This window comes from Carassius gibelio, chromosome B12 (assembly GCF_023724105.1).
Source record: "Carassius gibelio isolate Cgi1373 ecotype wild population from Czech Republic chromosome B12, carGib1.2-hapl.c, whole genome shotgun sequence".
Taxonomy (NCBI): Eukaryota; Metazoa; Chordata; class Actinopteri; order Cypriniformes; family Cyprinidae; genus Carassius; species Carassius gibelio.
The window spans coordinates 2881440-2900205 of NC_068407.1; the positions used below are offsets into that span (position 1 = coordinate 2881440).

General features: G+C 33.3%; 1 protein-coding gene across 14 annotated transcripts in view; it reads left to right on the forward strand.

The window, feature by feature from the left end:
* Window positions 1–18766, forward strand: part of jakmip3 (Janus kinase and microtubule interacting protein 3) — a 36514-nt gene that overhangs the window by 16558 nt on the left and 1190 nt on the right. Inside the window, exons 7-25 of one of the 14 annotated variants that reach the window (XM_052570500.1) lie at window positions 6365–6565; window positions 9077–9196; window positions 10177–10323; window positions 10920–11051; window positions 11187–11222; window positions 11593–11664; window positions 12593–12709; window positions 12786–12914; window positions 13579–13662; window positions 14280–14342; window positions 14708–14806; window positions 14929–15027; window positions 16997–17056; window positions 17176–17241; window positions 17324–17392; window positions 17819–17896; window positions 18054–18260; window positions 18356–18421; window positions 18588–18685. In XM_052570500.1, the coding sequence (XP_052426460.1) occupies window positions 6365–6565; window positions 9077–9196; window positions 10177–10323; window positions 10920–11051; window positions 11187–11222; window positions 11593–11664; window positions 12593–12709; window positions 12786–12914; window positions 13579–13662; window positions 14280–14342; window positions 14708–14806; window positions 14929–15027; window positions 16997–17056; window positions 17176–17241; window positions 17324–17392; window positions 17819–17896; window positions 18054–18260; window positions 18356–18421; window positions 18588–18638 (1896 nt within the window). In that variant the 3' untranslated portion in view covers window positions 18639–18685. The remainder of the gene's footprint in view (window positions 1–6364; window positions 6566–9076; window positions 9197–10176; window positions 10324–10919; window positions 11052–11186; window positions 11223–11592; window positions 11665–12592; window positions 12710–12785; window positions 12915–13578; window positions 13663–14279; window positions 14343–14707; window positions 14807–14928; window positions 15028–16996; window positions 17057–17175; window positions 17242–17323; window positions 17393–17818; window positions 17897–18053; window positions 18261–18355; window positions 18422–18587; window positions 18686–18766) is intronic. The other 13 variants (XM_052570501.1, XM_052570498.1, XM_052570502.1 and 10 more) reach the window with 13 other exon arrangements.

Consider the following 18766-nt stretch of genomic DNA (forward strand, 5'->3'; position numbering starts at 1 on the left):
CTCTGTATTAATTCAATTCAATTCAATTTAACTGAGCAAAACTGTGCCAAAAAAAAATAAATAAATAAATAAATATATATATATATATAAATATATTTATATATATATATATATATAGAGAGAGAGAGAGAGAGAGACAGAGAGATAGAGAGCGAGAGAGAGATCGAGTGATATGTAATTATATAAAGTTTAATACTTTGCATTTGCCCATTATATTAAGATTAAATAATTACTCATACCATGATATAAGATTTTGGTAGTATTTCTCACCCCAATAAACATTTTTGTCCCCTTGTCTGTCCCTAATCTTAACCCATTCTATGAACTCATTTTGGAGCTATTGAATAAATGTTACTGTTGTATTATCTGGTGAGTTGTGAATGCAGAAGGTCTGTATATGATTAGAGGCCTGTTTCATCGTTGTTTGTTAAGGATGTATTGATCTTTAGATTATTTATTGTATTGCAGGGCCGGCTGGAGATGTTAATCACATAATCACGTTTAGCGAGCAGGGTGGCAGGGCATGCCAAGGTGAACACGGCTTGTATGTCCACGACTGTCCTTTATGGACAGGTCAGACCACCCAACCAAAACTACAAAGCAAGCACATCATTAGAGATTCTTGCTGAGCCAAGCACTGTTTGTGTTACCAGCAAGAAAGATGCCACAAGCCATGCAGCTGTTTGAGGAAAGGTCTGTTGTTCGTTTGGTAGAATAAAAAGAAAAAAAAAATCAGCATGCAAGCAACCAACCAATAGTAGAATGAAAGAATGAACTAGCAGGATGATGAATCACACAAGGCGTTTCCTGATTGGTCAGCTGCAGTGATGACATCAGCACCAGTGTGAAGGATGCTAAGCTGGCTGTAGAAATGATCTGATGGGAGGGAGAGAGACACTGTGCCTGTGTGATTTGAAATGAGAGACGTTCGGATCTTGGTTGAATTAAATAATGGGATTTATTCTGGTCTGGGTTGAAGTGAAACATCAATCAAGGTCATTTTCTCATATTATGTGAACTCAGAAGGCCTTGGTGTATGAGAATTTATATGCATTGCTGGTACACAGTCTGAGAGTGATGGGAGGAACACATTGAATGCTGAAATTGTTGGTAGGGCATCTGATGCAATCCACAGGGGAATGCTGGACATTGACTAGTGGGATGTTGTTTTAAATAGTGCAGAGTCTCCAGAAAATGCCTTATTTACATGAGCTTGACTCTTTATTTGTTACACAGATGCAAATGTGAAATAGCTTACTCTTACAAGTTTAATTCCTGGCAATGTGTGTTTTTATGTATTTTACACTTCGTAGTAAATTAAAAAACATTGCTATTATCTTAGCATGTAATGTCTTTCTGGATACACAGCAAATACATTTCAGTTGCTGAATTTTTACACTTTTTGAAAGATTTTGTTTTTCATTTATTTTCATTTTGTTTATTTTATTTTTATGATTTATTTGTACCAATATGTATTTGTGTATATATATTTATATATATATATATATATATATATATATATATATATATATATATATATATATATATATATAATTTTTTTTTTATTTTTTTTATTTTTTTTTTTTTTATTGACTTATTTATACTTGTATATAGCATATACACTGTAAAGAAATTACACCTATTTAAATTTGAGAGCTTTAATTAAGTTGCTGAATTACAATTTTTAAGTATAATCAACTTGGTTGTGCAAATCATTTGAACTGAAATGACATTAAAATCACTTAAAAATCAAGTAAAAAAAATCAAGTTGAAATTGCTCAACATATTTTGATGAGTTAAATGAATGTGAAAAACATAAGTTGCTATGACTTATTGGTCATATAACCGTAAACAGTCACCTAACCATAACACTCCATCAAGCTCATAGCAGCATGTTAAAAACATTCTGAATATGTCAGAACTGCCAACCACCCACGGTACTTTAGCAACATGGCAGTCTGTTTTTGCATAGGCAAACATAAGTCACATTTTTCAACATAGTTTCTCTCTTGTCATTCTACACAAGACAGATTTTGTTTATGAGTTTAATAAAAAGTGTGTAATACCTGTGCCACAAGCATCAGCAGATGGAATGCCTGAACTAATAATGCATGTTAATATTTAATAATGAGTAAATAAAATGCACATCACCTTTTATAATTCTTGGCAATATTTATTTTAGTGCCTTGGAAACTTGGAGTGAGACTCTCTTCATAGTTCCAGTGCATCACTCCTCTGCATGCAGACTGTAAGTTTATTAAGCATGTGTGAATGTGAATGGGTCATGTTTAAAGGCTGGGTAAATAATGTCGAGTGCATGGATAAGGGGCGTAACAGGATTACTTTCAGAAAAGGAGAAGCAGTCTGACACATGAAAGAGAGACTCGGTCGTCTGAGGCGTTGAGATGTCAATTAGAGAGGGGCTCAGACGCTCACGAGGGAAGGGGGATTACAGCTGTCCCGCCTTTTCTGAGGAGATAGCTGTGCCTCGGGCGTTTGAGGGAATTCGGATCAGCCTGGTGTATTGTTTGGAGAGGCTTTACATCATTAAATATTCTCAGAAAACAAAAAAGTGAGCTTCTTCGAGTTTCTTGTTAACAGTAACGCACAACGCGCATTAACACTAGTCCAGAAGTGATCCCATCAACAAAAGTGAATTAAAAATGACATTATCGAAAACCAATACCACCATATCTCCAATATACAAAAATATTTGTTGGTGCATGCTTCAATAATTTTTCTTTTCTTTTTTTTTTGCCTTTTTTTTTTTTTTTTTTTTTTTTTTTTTTACAGGATGACAAATGTGTTGATAAATAAAAGGAAGGAAGATTAATTCAAATATAGTAATTTTTAAAGCTTCCTCATGGTTTACCCTGTGTATCATTTAGATATTTGTCATTTAATAACTGATTCTCCACACTTAAATGATTTAAATGTCTCTCTCCTTCGTTGATGTTTAATATAATATTGGTTTAGTCCAATAACGATTCATTATGGGAAGGGCTTCCAGGATCAATGCTGAAATAGAACAAAGTGACTGACAAAATGCAGTGTAAAAAAAATCAGATGTTTATGAAATAATGATTAGAGTTATAATTATTCATGTGAGAAGAAAGCGGCTGTGGAGTGATGTAAAACTACCAAAGCACTAGCACTAGGTCAAATATACTGTTGAGCAGCCATTATACAAAAACATCTGACTGCAATTTAACCAATCAGAATCAAGTACAGTAGACATGATATGTAATAATAAATTCATATTCATGTTGGTTGGCTTCACATTCAAAGCACGGTCCCATGATAACGCCATTTGATGAAAAATTAGGACATTTCCACTGAGCAGCAGGGCTTGCTGTGTTCAAATCCATGTTAAGCAGCGCACCGACAGGAGTTTGGTGTCCGTCCCTCACGGGTCTGGAGCCCTGCGGTCTGGCCCGGAGCCCGGATACTGAATGTCCACGGCTGATATTTTTTGATTAAATTAATTCACCATGCACATGAATCACCAAGGAAACAGTGAGGCGTGTGTAATGGCATACATCATAATCAACGTATTCATGAAGCTCATGGAAAACCAGTGTGTTTAAAATGCTAATGTGTTGTGTAATGTAATGCATTTCTTTCTCTATAGCCAAGGGATGTACTATAAGAGAACAGGACCTAATTTTCCCACTGAGCCATGTAGCGCTTTATATATCACAGATAAACATAGACACACACTGAGATTTCCTGTGAGATGCTCTGAATAAAGTAGTAACGTGTCAATGTGAGTCACCTGACAGAGAGAATGAGTCATTGAACACCAGAAAGAGATTCAAAAGATGTTTTCTTTCATTCTTCTTCAGTTTGCTTTCTACAGAGAATTCAGCTGAGGGGGGTTGAATGTACATCGGGGCTAGTTGTCACAATGTTTTTATTTTTGCGGGTTCATTGATTGTTTTGTTTCATCATTGTTTTATTGTTTACATTTTGGGTGAAAATGCAGTCGTTTATTTTTTTTGTACCAAGGCCACATTTTTTAATAAAAAAATGCTGTAAAAACTGTAATATTGTGAAATATCATTACAGTTTGAAACAACAGTTTTTTTATTTAACTCCAAATTTTAGATTGTGAGGAATAAACTCTGCACACAATTCAAAATTCTGAGTTTATATCTCATAATTCAGATTTGTTTTCTTGGGATTATGAATTTTCTTATCATGCAACTTCAGAATTGAGAGAAACAAAGTAAGAATTGTAAGATGTAAACTCAGAATTGCAAGAAAAAAGTCCGAATTGTGAGACGAAAAGTTGGAAACAGGCTTGCGCTGCGTAATATCTTTGTGGAAATCATAATGCGTATTTTTTTAGGTTTCTTTAAATAGAAGGCAAAGAATCGCATTTGAAATAAAGATCATCTGTAAAATTTTAAATGTCTTTACTGTCAAGTTTGATTCAGTGAATTGTACCTTTTTTCTCCGGATATAAATATTAATTAGGTTAATCTGTAAAAATATATTTGTCTGTATACAAAAACAGTTTTTCGAAAAATACACCTGAAAAATATTCTCTGGAGTAAAAAGTGTGACAACTAGCCACAGTCTCTCCCTTTTCAGTGAGAGTTTGAATGGATTTGATCAGTCCATTAGTTCACACTTTATACTTTACTGTCAAAAAATATTCAGCTGATTACCATTTCCATGCAGGTTTTAGAAATGTATAATTTTAGATGTATAAATCGTATGCAGTGTTTGAATCCGTGCATAATTGGAGTGTAAAGCTTCTTTTGAACTGCTGTGTTAAAGTCTGTGTGAAGTATTTCTGGACTGTGCATGAGGACATTTTACCAGTTAGGTGATTTTATTAGAGCTGTGATTTGTGAAAGGTCAGCCTAAAGATTTTACATTTGTATGTTCAAATGTAAAAGGAATTCTCACAGAGAACTGAATACTGCTGCAAACCTCCATATAATGAAGCACAAGAGGTACAGTAGCTATAATATAAATGGATGTGTGTATTTGAGAGGGAGAAACTCAAGGCAGAGAAAGCAAGCAGCACAGTTCATTTCTTTTAGTTGTGCTTCTGTTTGCTGCTGTTTAGTTGCTGTAGGAGTTTATAAAATGGATTTATACAGTCTTTCTCTTACTGATACACTAATACGATGGGATCACTGTGTTCTTATAGACGTGGCTCGTGCTCTGAGTGTCAGAACACATCCTATAGCACAGAAAAGCCTGATCCTCTATAGGTTTCGTGTGCAGAAGCACTTTTATGTTGATTTATGTTGCATTTGAACTCCCATACTTTAGACCATTTATGCACTGTTAGAAACACAAAAAAGACACAACTGTTACTGGAGCAGAAACTGTTCAAAAGGTACTAATATGTAGACTTTAGGGGTGTACACATAATATGCTCCATTTAGGGGTAAATTAGGTATTTTGAATGGGTTCTTCCCCAGTGACAGCATTCGAAAATAAAGCTTAAATAAATCTTTAATGTGCACTCAGCCATTTTAAATAAATAAATAAATAAATATGTTTGTATGTATAGTACAACTAGCTAAAAAAAAATGCAATAACAATTCATAAAAACTGTATAGACAGTTTATGGATTTTGTGAAATAAAATAATACAACTAAAGCAATAAGGAAAATTAAAAAATAAATAAATGATGGAATATTGTAATATATTATTGGTATAAGCTGGAATCGCTGAAATAAATAAATATATTATTATTATCATCTTTATCATCATTATCATTTTTATTATTATGTCAGCTAGTCACCATGGCAACATTTCTCATTTTCATTTAGTCTGATTTGATGTACCAAAATAGCTTAAACTGAAATAAATATGAATAAAAACTAAATGTTATGTTTTTAAGGGGATGAATTAATTAATCAATAAACTATAAAAATTGTCTTACTTGAAATAAGAAACATTAACTGAATATATATATATATATATATATATATATATATATAGATAGATAGATAGATAGATAGATATATATATATATAGAGATAGATAGATAGATAGATAGATAGATAGATAGATAGATAGATAGATAGATAGATAGATAGATAGTTGACAAAGGAATGTTTCTGATTTTAATTTAGTTAAACTTGATGTACCAAAAAAAAAAAAAACAACTAAACTAAAACTGATTAAAAACTAAAAATGGAAAATTTTAAATATACAAACTAATTCAAAATCGAGTCTATAGCAAAGTCTCAATGATTCTCAAATAACCCTGGCCTGCTGTGTGATTTCCTGTCCTGGGTGAACATGGTAACTGTGTTTCCTCCTGTGGACTGCCGATCATGTTTTATATCCGGTGTAAGGCAGAATGTGTGTGACTGTGCTGTGTTCTGTCCTGTAGATGGATGAGATTAAACTAAAGGAGCGTGCTGTCTGTGGGCTGGAGAGAGAGCTCAGCGCTCAGGCGGGCCACACGTGGAAACTACAGCAGCAGAAACAGGCTGTAGACACTCAGCTGGCCCTGCTGCGAGACTCCAGCCCCAGACGAGAGGGCCCTTATTCACTCGCTGCAGGGGACGCAGCAGAGAACACGGCTAACCCTGTAAGCACCTCTCCTTCATTACTAAACCTCGCCGCTTGCTGCACCTCTGCTTTCATTCTGCTCTCCTGCTCGGGTCCGTTTTCCTCAACCCAGATCTAGAGCTATATAAAGCACTACAGTCTGTTTTCAGAAAGTCTCATTCATATTCTCCATGAACTGCTTTTGAGCAATAACATGGAAAGTCTTCAAGACAGATTTTTTTATTTTATTTTATTTTTTAAACATTGTTTTTGTTGCTCATTTTGGAGCTGGCTAGTTTTGGGTTAATGGCATATATTTTTATTAGAAATATTTGAATGCCTATGGAGAAAGTAAAGGGGGAAAACACTTACAGAAAAAAAAGCATTAGGAAAAGTGGTCAAATGACTGTTGCATTTTACTGTTTAATATTTATCAGCTATACGTTATTCACCATCAGTCCTTGAAGAACCTTTAACAAAATTTTTATTCCAAATCAATCCACGGTAAGAACATCAAAAAGGTCATTAATGTGCATGTGGTATTAACATTATACACAGCAACTGTCTGTCCTTGCATGATTTTAAGAAAAAGAAAATGTGTGGTTGTAAATTCAGTTTTGTGCAAAGGTTCAAGGAATGTAATAGATCTGGGTTTGAGGAAAATATTGTTGGTCCAGCTGTTTGTTTCATCTGCTGGAGTAAACACGGATCTGTCCCGAGATCCTCACGCTTGACAGCACGACTCTAACATCCCTACATCACACATTATTAACCTCTTATTGCCTGCGCAAACTCATCTATAGACATTAGTGACAGATTTTCATTAACAGCAGTAACTTTTTCAAGCTTAGTGTTTCTTTTCACTATGTTAGTAATGTTTGTATCAGAATGATCAAACCAAATACAACATTACTGGAGATCATCATTAAGTCTTAATTGAATTGTATATTCTGCACCTAAATTAACCATTAAAAACATGAGCTGCTGTATTTCTAAATGCCAAATGCCTGGCAGTTTTGGCTTTGTGCATGTTAGGTTTGGGCTTTTATTTATTTCCCTGCACACATGATAAAAAATTTATTTAAAACAACTTTATTTACTGAGTCTCCTGCTGCGACTTGAATAAGGGCCTATTTAGTTTGCTATATATTCTATTTTTAATCTTTCTCTGGAGTCTAACAAAGACATTTGTAATATTTGTTGTCTTTACAGTGGATTTCCAAAGCAACTTAAATTGCATTTAAGGAATTGTGTTTCTTTGGATTGCACAATTCTTCTTGTTGAGCTACAGAAATTGCATATCCATATATATATATTTGTCTTGTTTATTAGTTTATTTTTTATTAATTTTTTCTATAGCTTCATTGATGTGTAACAGACTTGTTGGTGTATTGTGATATTAACTTACTGAGAGAAGCAGTGTTAGTTTTAATTCAATTAATAGTATTAACAATTATTTTAAATATTACAATGTAAAATAACTGTTTCTAGCTGAATATACTTTCAAATGTAATTTATTTCTATGATGCAAAGCTGAATTTTCAGCATAAATACTTAATTCTTCAGAAATGTTCCCTATTATTTAATGAATAGCAAGTTCAAAAGAATAGCATTTATTTGAAATAGCAATTTTTTGTAACCTTATAAATGTCTTTACTGTCACTTTTAATTAATTTAATGCATCCCTGACAAATAATGTATTTAAAAATATATATATACTAATTGAATTTGAGTGCTGTATAACAGCCTTGTATCAACATGTTAATTGTACTAAGAAAATAATTTAGTCTTAAAGCAGCTGTTCATCATTTCTGTGGCACCAAACTAATGTTTAAAAAATGATGACTCCAACAAGTTTAAACTCTCCTCGGGTTGCCCATTTTCTAGTCAAAAATATAATGATATAAATATACAGTTATAAAAATAGACTTAGCTGTGAGATGGGCTTTTCGGTCTGTTATCATGCAGCAGAGAGCAGACGGCTGAAGGTGAGAGTGTGAGTGTGATCTTTCCCACATGTCAGGAAACGCATGGATGCACACACTTTGTATTCACACGTTCAGTCTTGCGTCTCTATCCGAGGCTTGTTTCTCAGCAGCAGAACTTGCGTGTCTCTGGCTGTGGGGTTGATGTCTGCTTCTGCTGTGGTGGAGCTGCTGCTTTCATTTTCTCTGCAGGAGAAGAGATGGATTTGAGCAGTGACCTTTCAGCTCTTTTTCAGATGTGGCCATGCCAGAGAACTCGTTCTCTATTCCCTCCTCCAACTGTTTCTGCAGTAACCTGACATTATGGGATATTTCCTAAATACAGCAACACCAAATGGAATTGAAATAAAAGAAATAAAACTGCATATATGTCAAGACTTTGGTGTTTGTCAGAGATGTTTAAGGAAGCTTAGAAAGAAAGAAAGAAAGAAAGAAAGAAAGAAAGAAAGAAAGAAAGAAAGAAAGAAAGAAAGAAAGAAAGAAAGAAAGAAAGAAAGAAAGAAAGAAAAAGAATTAACATAAAAAAGTGTTTTTTTCCAGTTACCTGCAGTTGTTTTTTTTTCCAGATGCAGCAGTTGGATGAGAAAGACGCTCGACGTTTCCAACTGAAAATCGCAGAACTGAGTGCTATTATCCGCAAACTAGAAGACCGCAACGCACTTCTGTCAGAGGAACGCAATGAACTGGTGAGTCTGTGCTAGTGTGAATTATTATTATTATTATTATTATTATTATTTATTTGTTAACGTAAAATATTTTTATTCTGTTATCTTTTATGTTTATTGTTTTGCTAAAATATTTATTTATTTATTTATTGTTATCTGAAAAAATGTTATATTTGTATAGTATTTTTTGTTGTTGTTGTTGTTGTTATATTTGTTCTGTTTAATGTATTGCTATGGTAAAAATCTATATATATTTACTATCCGTATGTATTTACCTTGTTATAGATCTATCTATCTTACTCTCTATCTGTCTATCTATCCATCCATCCATCTTTTGTTTACTTTTGTCCAAAAACGAATTCATTCTTTAAAAAAAAAATACTCAATTTTCTTTTCCAAACTGTGATTGCTTTGTGCACAAATGAGCAAATATAAATAGTGTGTGTCTTTTGTACAATGTTAACTGTAATAAAAGCATAATAAAGGTTTTTTATTTTTTATTTTGTATTTTTTGCCTTTCTATGTGTTATGTAATAGTGTGAATGTTCTCTGTAATGGTGGAATGTATGTGCGCAGTGATGAATGACTTTAGTGTTTCCTCCTCTCAGTTCAGACTGTCTTAAAGATCAACAAAGAGTGATTTAAACATGGCAGCTGAAACCTTCAGCAAGGGTTTGGACCACTCAATACAGTCCTCAACAATGACTTGATGTTCAAGTAGACTGAAATAGCCAAGTCATTTTAGATTTCAAATGTACAGTCCAGGTCATTTAGTTTTGCAACATCTCTGATCACATTTTGAAAGATAGCGTTGTGTTCAAAACAAGTAACTTTGAAGGTTTTATTTGTAAAAGTATTTTCTGAAATCAATACTAGTATAGCCGTCCTTCCTAAACTAAAGATATTCATGCATAAGTATTTAAATATTATTTAGGGTTACTGCATGCTTCTGCCACCTTAACTTTTTTGGTTACCCTCTGTTTCTGTGTGCTTGTGTCCAGTTAAAGCGTCTCCGTGAAGCTGAGAGCCAGTATAAGCCATTACTGGACAAGAACAGGCGTCTCAGCCGTAAAAATGAGGAACTGGCTCATGCACTGAGACGCATGGAGAACAAAGTGCAGTTTGTCACTCAGGAGAACATCCAAATGGTAATGAAGGGAACTGTATTTGCATAGTATGAGCCCTTTTTAATTGAGAGACTATATAGCATGATTTATTGCTTGTATTAAGTAGATACACCTGCTCTTTTGCAAACTAACAATTCAAAATGATTCCTCTTGAAAATGTAGTCATTGCAGTAAATGCATGATGAGGTGATGCTGGTTGAGCCGGTTCTATTTTGATCAGTTTATATCCAACAACTGCTCCAATGTCATTTGACATAATTGTCCATTTCCAGCTCAGGCACATTACTATTATTTTGATTGATGCCCTAGACGAAAGAAGCATCCATCTGCCTGTTCTACTACATAAACCTGTTTATATATGCTTGATACTAAAGAAGTATTTTTAGATTGAGTGCATAAAACATTAGCTTTGAATACTGAAGCATCTTTATGTAACATGGCCGTGTTTGCATGTATATAATTTGTCGGTTGAGTTGTTCTCATCGAGCAAGTGCACCACTTTGTTACTGTTCTTCTGTCTAAATGATCTGATCATTATGACAACTCCTCAGACATGAGTGAATATCTGTCAGTAGTCTCTCTGCACACATCCGGTCACTTGATGTTTTATTTTGCAGCGAGAGAAGGCCGGGACGATTCGCCGGCCCAGTTCTCTGAACGATCTGGATCAGAGTCAAGAGGAAAGAGAGATTGAGTTTCTCAGACTACAAGTGCTGGAACAACAGAACATAATCGACGATCTGTCCAAGGTATCAGAATTACTTCTCACATGGAAGCACAAAAAAAGTATTTTGAAAGCCACAATTAGATTAGGACATAGATTACATGGGGTCAATTTTATAAAAGTAATTATACATGCAAACTGTGTCTGTTTTAATTTCCAGGCACTGGAAACCACTGGATATGTGAAGAGTGTAATAGTGAGTCATTTTGCCTCTGGGAAATATTCACACTGTGAAATGCTAAAATATGTTTTTGCATATGAGCACAGTACGATACCTAACAAAACCCAGATGAAAATGTCTGCAGAAATATCTGTTTTCTCAAAGGGGGAATGAAATTAGCAACTGAAATGAGTGAGTAATGTACTGTATGTGAGGTTCAGACGTAAATAGTAGTAATGTAAATACAGCAGCATGCATTCCTTCCTTTCTTTCTTTCTGTAAAACTGGAAGTGGAAACAGCACCTTGTTCTTTATAGATATGAGATGTTCATGTATGATAGAGAACCTGATGCATGTTCATGTGTTTTGTTCATTAATTAAACCTTGTTTTGATCTTGTTTCTCAGGAGAGAGACATGCTGCTGAGATACAGGAGACAGGACAGCCTACGCCGGAAGAAGCCCTTCAGAACCTGTAGGGTATGCAGACATCAGCACTGAACTATGCATTCACAATTATCATCGTCAAACACATTTTTTATTTTATTTTAAGTGCACATAAGATAATCATGAAGGTGAAAAAAATAAAACAAAATATTCTGCCAAATAAAAACAACAACCACCAGACCTTTTATAAAGTAGTTTTCCCATTAAGGCAAAAAAAAAAAACCCTAAATTTAAAATCTTGACAATAATAAAATAAAAACATTATTATTTTATATTACTGCATAATTCAGCAATGTCTTATTCTTATATACTATTTACTCATACATTGCATTATTCGTGATTATGCATTATAAGATTAATTATACATATTTTTTATAATCACAGTGTGTATAGAATTTATGCTTGAAATTATAAAAAATTGTATTAGCTTATTTTGTTTAGTTTTGCTTATCATATACTTTTAATAATTATGCATTGATTATGCATTTATTTTATTATCATATTTTATGTATGAAATGTTTATTTTTTAAATATTTTCATTGTTGTTTTTTTTATATTTTATTGACTTATTGATATAATTTAATCATGCATTGAATATGCATTTATTTTTATATTATTTCTAAAAATTACGATTATAATTATTATATAGTTTTACCATTTTATGAATAAGCACCACTGCACCATTGATTTATCCTAGTGATGTTTTATGTATGTCTTTTTTTAAATTATATTAATTTACGCAACATTGAATATTAACCCTGTGGCTCTCACAGAAACTATCAAGAAATATATATATATTTTTTTTATGAAGAATATAAGCCTATTTGCTCTGTAAGTATCTGTAGCTATTTTTAATGTGAGCTAATTTAGATTATTTATTTTTTTTATCATTAATTATTTTATTTTTATTATTTGTTTCTTTTTTTTTTTTTTAAATCTCTCTCTCTCTTTCTCTCCATAGCCGGTGGTGGAGACGTTTTTTGGCTATGATGAGGAAGGCTCTATAGACTCGGACGGCTCCTCTATTTCCTACCTCACAGACCGAACGCCCTGTACGCCAGAGGATGACCTCGAAGAGGTGCGTGTGTGTGTTTGGCTGTGTTTGTGTGTCTCTGTAAACCATGAGCGTAAACCTGTCATCTCTCTGTGCTCAGGGAATGCTTAAGGAGGAGACAGAGTTGCGTTTCCGTCAGCTGACGATGGAGTATCAGGCTCTTCAGCGAGCTTACGCGCTCCTGCAGGAGCAGGTGGGAGGAACGTTTGATGCAGAGAAAGAGCTCAAGGTAAATTATTTAAACATCCCAGCCATTAAATATTTACATTCACTCCCTTTAACAACAACATCTCAGCTCTTAGCAGATAGCTGTATACTCCAATATATGAATATGATTCTTTTTGCAATATTACACCGTGTCATAACCAGCGAATGCAATTGAGCGTCAAGCTTTAAAAGCTTTTTTAACCACAACGAGGAAAAGTGCATTATGTCAGTCACTCGGTCTCCATTTCTGTAATAACATCTCTTTGGTACAAAATACTGATTCACAAAAATGTGCCACCCCCAAAATGTTCCTAGTTTAACTGTTAAAGACAAAAATTACAAATAAACATCACCATGAAATCAAAGTGGGCCACATTATTTTAAAGAACAATATATTTGATCGTTGTAATTGTTTCATTTAAATGAAATGCACCTGTTTGGGTAACTTAATAAATTTCATCTTTCCTCCAATCACCTTAGATCAATGTTCTGGTAACGCCCACTTTTTACAATCCAGTTAATTCCTGAAAATCTAAATCAAGTCCCGCCCTACATTTGTTTCTTTATTGAATATAATAGTTCACTCAAATACACAAAAAGTAAAATGGTTTACAAATGTCATTCTTTTTTTTTTTTTTTTTTTTTTTTACAGATGTGCAAAAATTATAATTGTTTGTCTGTTTTAGACTCGAGAGCAGCTTCAGGCCGAACTGATGCGGTATCAGACCAGAATATCAGATCTGGAGTGTGTTCTAAGTCATCAGGGACAGGTACAGCACCAGCACTGTTACTGCTAATAACATTTAGCACAGTTGTACTCGCATCATTCCATCAAAGAAATAGTTCACAAAAATGAAAATTGCTGAAAACATACTTACCTCACAGGCCATCCAACATGTAGAAGAATTAGTTTCTTCATTGGAACATATTTGGAGAAATTTAACTGTATGCTACTTGCACACCAGTGAATGGGTGCCGTCAGAATGAGAATCCAAATAGCTGATAAAAACAATAATCCACAAGTAATTTTTTTACAAACACGTAACATTTCAATTAACAAGATGTTAACTGATGGACTGGAGTGCTGTGGATTACTTGTGGAATGGTGTGATGTTTTTATCACCTGTTTGGACTCTCATTCTGACGGCACCCATTCACTGTAAAGGATCCAGAAAGATAATGAATGTGTCTTACAGTGACTTTCCAGCAGTCCTTGAATCACTGCTTGTTTTTAATTTTTTTCTTTTTCCTTTATTTATTTATTTTTCTCACCCAATGTCATTTGTAGTCTAAATCGGGATCTATTTTGTGGCAACACACACATGATGAAAACCCTAAAAGTAATCCCATATATTCATTTGCTTTCATATCATATGGATTTTTTCAGGATATGAAGTGGATTGAGGAGAAACAAGCTTTGTATAAACGCAACCAAGAGCTTGTAGAAAAGGTGGGTGACGTTCGTGTTCATCAGACTGATAGAAGACGGATATCACAATCAGAGCATGTTTCCTATTGTTTAAAATATTTCTATTAATAACTCAGTTTAATTTTTTTAAATTTGAACTTCATGACTTTGGGAAAAGTGTGTGTAAAGACAAGAAAGGCTTCTTTATTAAAGTAACAACGGCACCGGATTATAGGAATGACCGCAAAATGAGTCTCTTTCAGTAGTTCAGCTGTGGCTTTAATTAATTTCTTAAAGCCAATTTCAGGCAGTGAATGCTGCTCATTTGTTTCACAGACAGTTTCCTGTCAGATTACTTTGTTTTTGGGGTTTTTTTTCACCTCACACTTTGTATTTTTTGTTCCTAGATTAAAAATATGGAGACGGAGGAGACGCGATTGAAAAATGAAATTCAGGATGCAAAAGACCAAAACGAACTCCTGGAGTTCAGAATTCTTGAACTTGAAGTGAGTATGACTTGGAGATTTTTGTACTCCAAAATGTGTCGTGTGTTTGGAGGTGTGTCAGACACAGATTTAATCTACAGGAACAGAGGAATAATAATGATGCTCTTTTTTTTTTCCTCCAGGAAAGAGAGAGAAGATCTCCAGCCATAAACTTCCAGAACATCCACTTTGCTGAGGGCATGAGTCCCCTGCAGTTGTACTGTGAGGCAGAGGGTGTTACTGTGAGTTACTGAACCATATGCCTCCCGTCTCCATTGAGAGACCAGGGCTAGTTGTCAGAATTATGTAACTATACTATTTCAAAGTGCCCCTATAATGGGTATTGAAAGGGTCATATTTTGGTTTTGTGAGTCCCTAACAACAGGTTGACATGCATGTAAGGTCAAAAAACACTTTCATTCTCTTATAATATGCATTTATTTTGACCTTACTTGCTCAACGACTCCCAAATGATTCGCTCAATGATTTATTTTTACAAACCCCAATCTGCTGTGATTGGTCTGATTGGGTCTCCTTTTCATTTAATCTCACCTGTAATGCCTGATAAAGCAGTGTTTGTTTAGCGCAGTGCTTCTTTGTGTACAGCATTACCGGGCACCTAGTGGCAGAATGAATTTGCATTTCCAATCAGATCAACTGGAAAAGACCAACAAGTGAGCAGGCAATGTGCTAATGTTTCCTGTTCAACATGAAACGGCTTGGGATTCAATGAGTCAGAGTCAACTCTTTCTTTTGAGAGACAATAACTTTACACATGGTGCACTTTCAGATTTAAAACTTTCCATGACATTATAATTCACATACACTTTGTGTTACTCACTGCATGGAAGGTAATTTTCAAAAATCCATAATAGGGGCACTTTAATAATGAACGATCGGGTTGGGGCAAGTTGTCTCAATGATACTGTGGTAAGAATTTGATAGTTTTTTCATTATTAATTCAAAATTGTTTATTATTATTTTAATTTAATAATATTAACATTATATTACATTGTTTTGTAACATTTTTAATATTATATATATGTGTGTGTGTGTGTGTGTGTGTGTTATAATTTTAAATAATTATAAAACAACAATGCAACATTAATATTAAATGAGTATATATAGTATTTTAAATGGTATTAAATAATGATTTAATATTAATGTTGCATTGTTGTTTTTAAAATTATTTCCCGTTTTCGTTAAATCTTAAAATATTTTTTCGATGTCATTGTACAACACATTTTTTATATATATGTTGTGCGTTTTTATCATATAAATTAATTATATTATATTAATTATATATTTTTTATTTTATATATATATATATATATATATATATATATATATATATATATATATATATATATATATATATATAGTATTTTGTTTTTTTAAATAATTATTTTATATTTCATTACCTTATGTTTTCACAATTGTTTTACCTATTAAATCTTTTAAAATAAATGTTATTACATTATGATCCATATTACAAATTTTAAATACAGTCCTGTTTTGCTTTACATAGTATTTTATATTTTATTAAATAAAATAAAGATTTAATATTGTTACCTAACGTTTTTATAATTGTTCTACTTATTGAATCTTTTAAAATAAAACTTTTTTATATTATCCTACATATAACAATTAAATACATATTTTTTCCCCTTTTATATATATATAATTTTATATTTCATAAAAAAAAATATTTAACATTATACTAATTTATTGTGTTTTCAGATTTGTATTATTAAATCTTTTAAAATAAATCTTTTTATATTATAGTACATTTTAAATACAGATATGGCGTGTCTTTTAAAATATACAGCAGATTCTTATAGTGACAACTTACCCCACATAGTGATGATAACGCTATTATGATATTTAAAGATATAATAATATATTTTAAGTTAATAATCATCTAAAAATACAGAAAATTATGAAAACCAGTGCCACAGAAAACAACTCTTACTGTAGATATTTGACTAGGTTTTAATTATTTTAAGGTTCCTGTTGGTTTTTATTGCACATATCAGCTGAGAATTTTATTTATTTTATTTTTTTGCACATTTTCCATTAAGTTTTTCTGAACTGATATCAGTCCAAACATGTAACAGACTGTCAGTGATCCAGCTCAGATCTAATCTGCTGATGTTTGGAGAAGAATTTGTGGTTTAATATCTCTCAAATAAAGTCTTTCTCACACCACAGGACATTGTGATCACAGAGCTGATGAAGAAACTCGATATTCTGGGGGATAACGCCGTAAGTGTATGTTGATTTCATATGTAAATGTGTGTGTTTAAACACATGCCTGGGTGTGTTTGGTACACATGCATACTGTATCTCTGTCACTGATGTCTCGTCTTTTCATTGGATGACATGCACAGAATCTGACCAATGAGGAGCAAGTGGTGGTTATTCATGCCAGAACAGTATTAACATTAGCAGAGAAGGTATGTTTTTTTTTTTATGTTAATTTCATGCTTTTTTAATGACTGTTAAATGTTTTTGTATTTTGACGTCTCTTGTGTCCAGTGGTTAGAGCAAATTGAAGTCACCAAATCAGCATTACAGCAGAAAATGTTGGACATCGAAAGTGAAAAGGTAAATGTATTTAAATGCATTACACGCTTTAATTTCCATAAGCTCATCTTACTTATTTTGCCCCAAAATAAAAGAAAATATTAATTCATTCATTCATTCATTCATTCATAATAAGTTATTATTTAGAAATAAATTATAATTTACTGTAGATTTTTTTTAATGATTTGTATTACATCACATATATATCTATAAATACTTGGTGGTTTTGGTATAATTAACAACACACACACACACACACACACACACACACACACACACACACACATATATATATATATATATATCCTTTTTTTTATAAATATTTTTTTTTTATAGAATTGAATAATAATAATGATAATCTCACTCACTCATCTATGTAGAATAACTTTGTTAATGTGGTGTTTTTACATCAAAATAGTTATTTCCTCTTGTCTTTTTTCTCCCAAGGAGCTCTTTAGCAAACAAAAAGGATATTTAGACGAGGAATTAGACTACAGAAAGCAGTCTTTGGACCATGCACATAAGGTAAGGACTGTACATCAGATAACACATGGCCAATAATCCATATACTTTATTCTCAAGCACTGCAGAGGGGTTTGACTCTGTTGTGAGAAGCAGTCCTGTGCCCCCTGGTGGAGAGTGCATGCCATCTCTGGCCCACACCCCTCTGTGTTTCTCTCAGCGCATCCTTGAGTTGGAGGCCATGCTGTTTGACGCTCTGCAGCAGGAGGAGACAGGTGGGAAGGTGTCCGAGCTGCTGACCGAGCAGGACCGTGATTCGCTGAGAGAGGCTGTAGATCAGTGGAAGAGGCAGGTCTTGAGTGAATTACGAGAGAGAGATGCGCAGATACTCAGAGAGAGGATGGAACTGCTACAACATGCTCAAGCGGTACGTACTATGTGTGTGACTAAAAAGCGTCAGTATTTCGTTTTGGCCAATTGTTACTAGAGCTAATTATTGATGTTTTTTTCCCGTCTCAATAGAGGATAAAAGAGCTGGAAGAATGGATAGAAGCGCAGAAGCGTCAAATAAAGGAGCTAGAAGAAAAGGTAATCATATAGAGCACTTTATCATTTTATGTCAAGATCAGCACAATCATCTTCTCCAATAATGTTTTTCTCTCAAGTATAAATATAATGTTTAATTCATACTCTCCTCTTTGTTCTGTTGTGGTGTTTGTTTTTTGTTTTTTTTTGTTTTTGTTCCCATGTTCAGTTTTTATTTTTATTTTTATTTTTTTCTTTAGCCTTCATTCTTTGGTCGTAGCTCTTCCAGAAAGCAGGAAACGGTGCCATGCGGCTCAGTGGACTCCGGTAATACATGACAACTTCATACATTCTAGATTATAGGAGATTATATCTTAAATCACCCTTCTTCCACTTAAAATAACATTG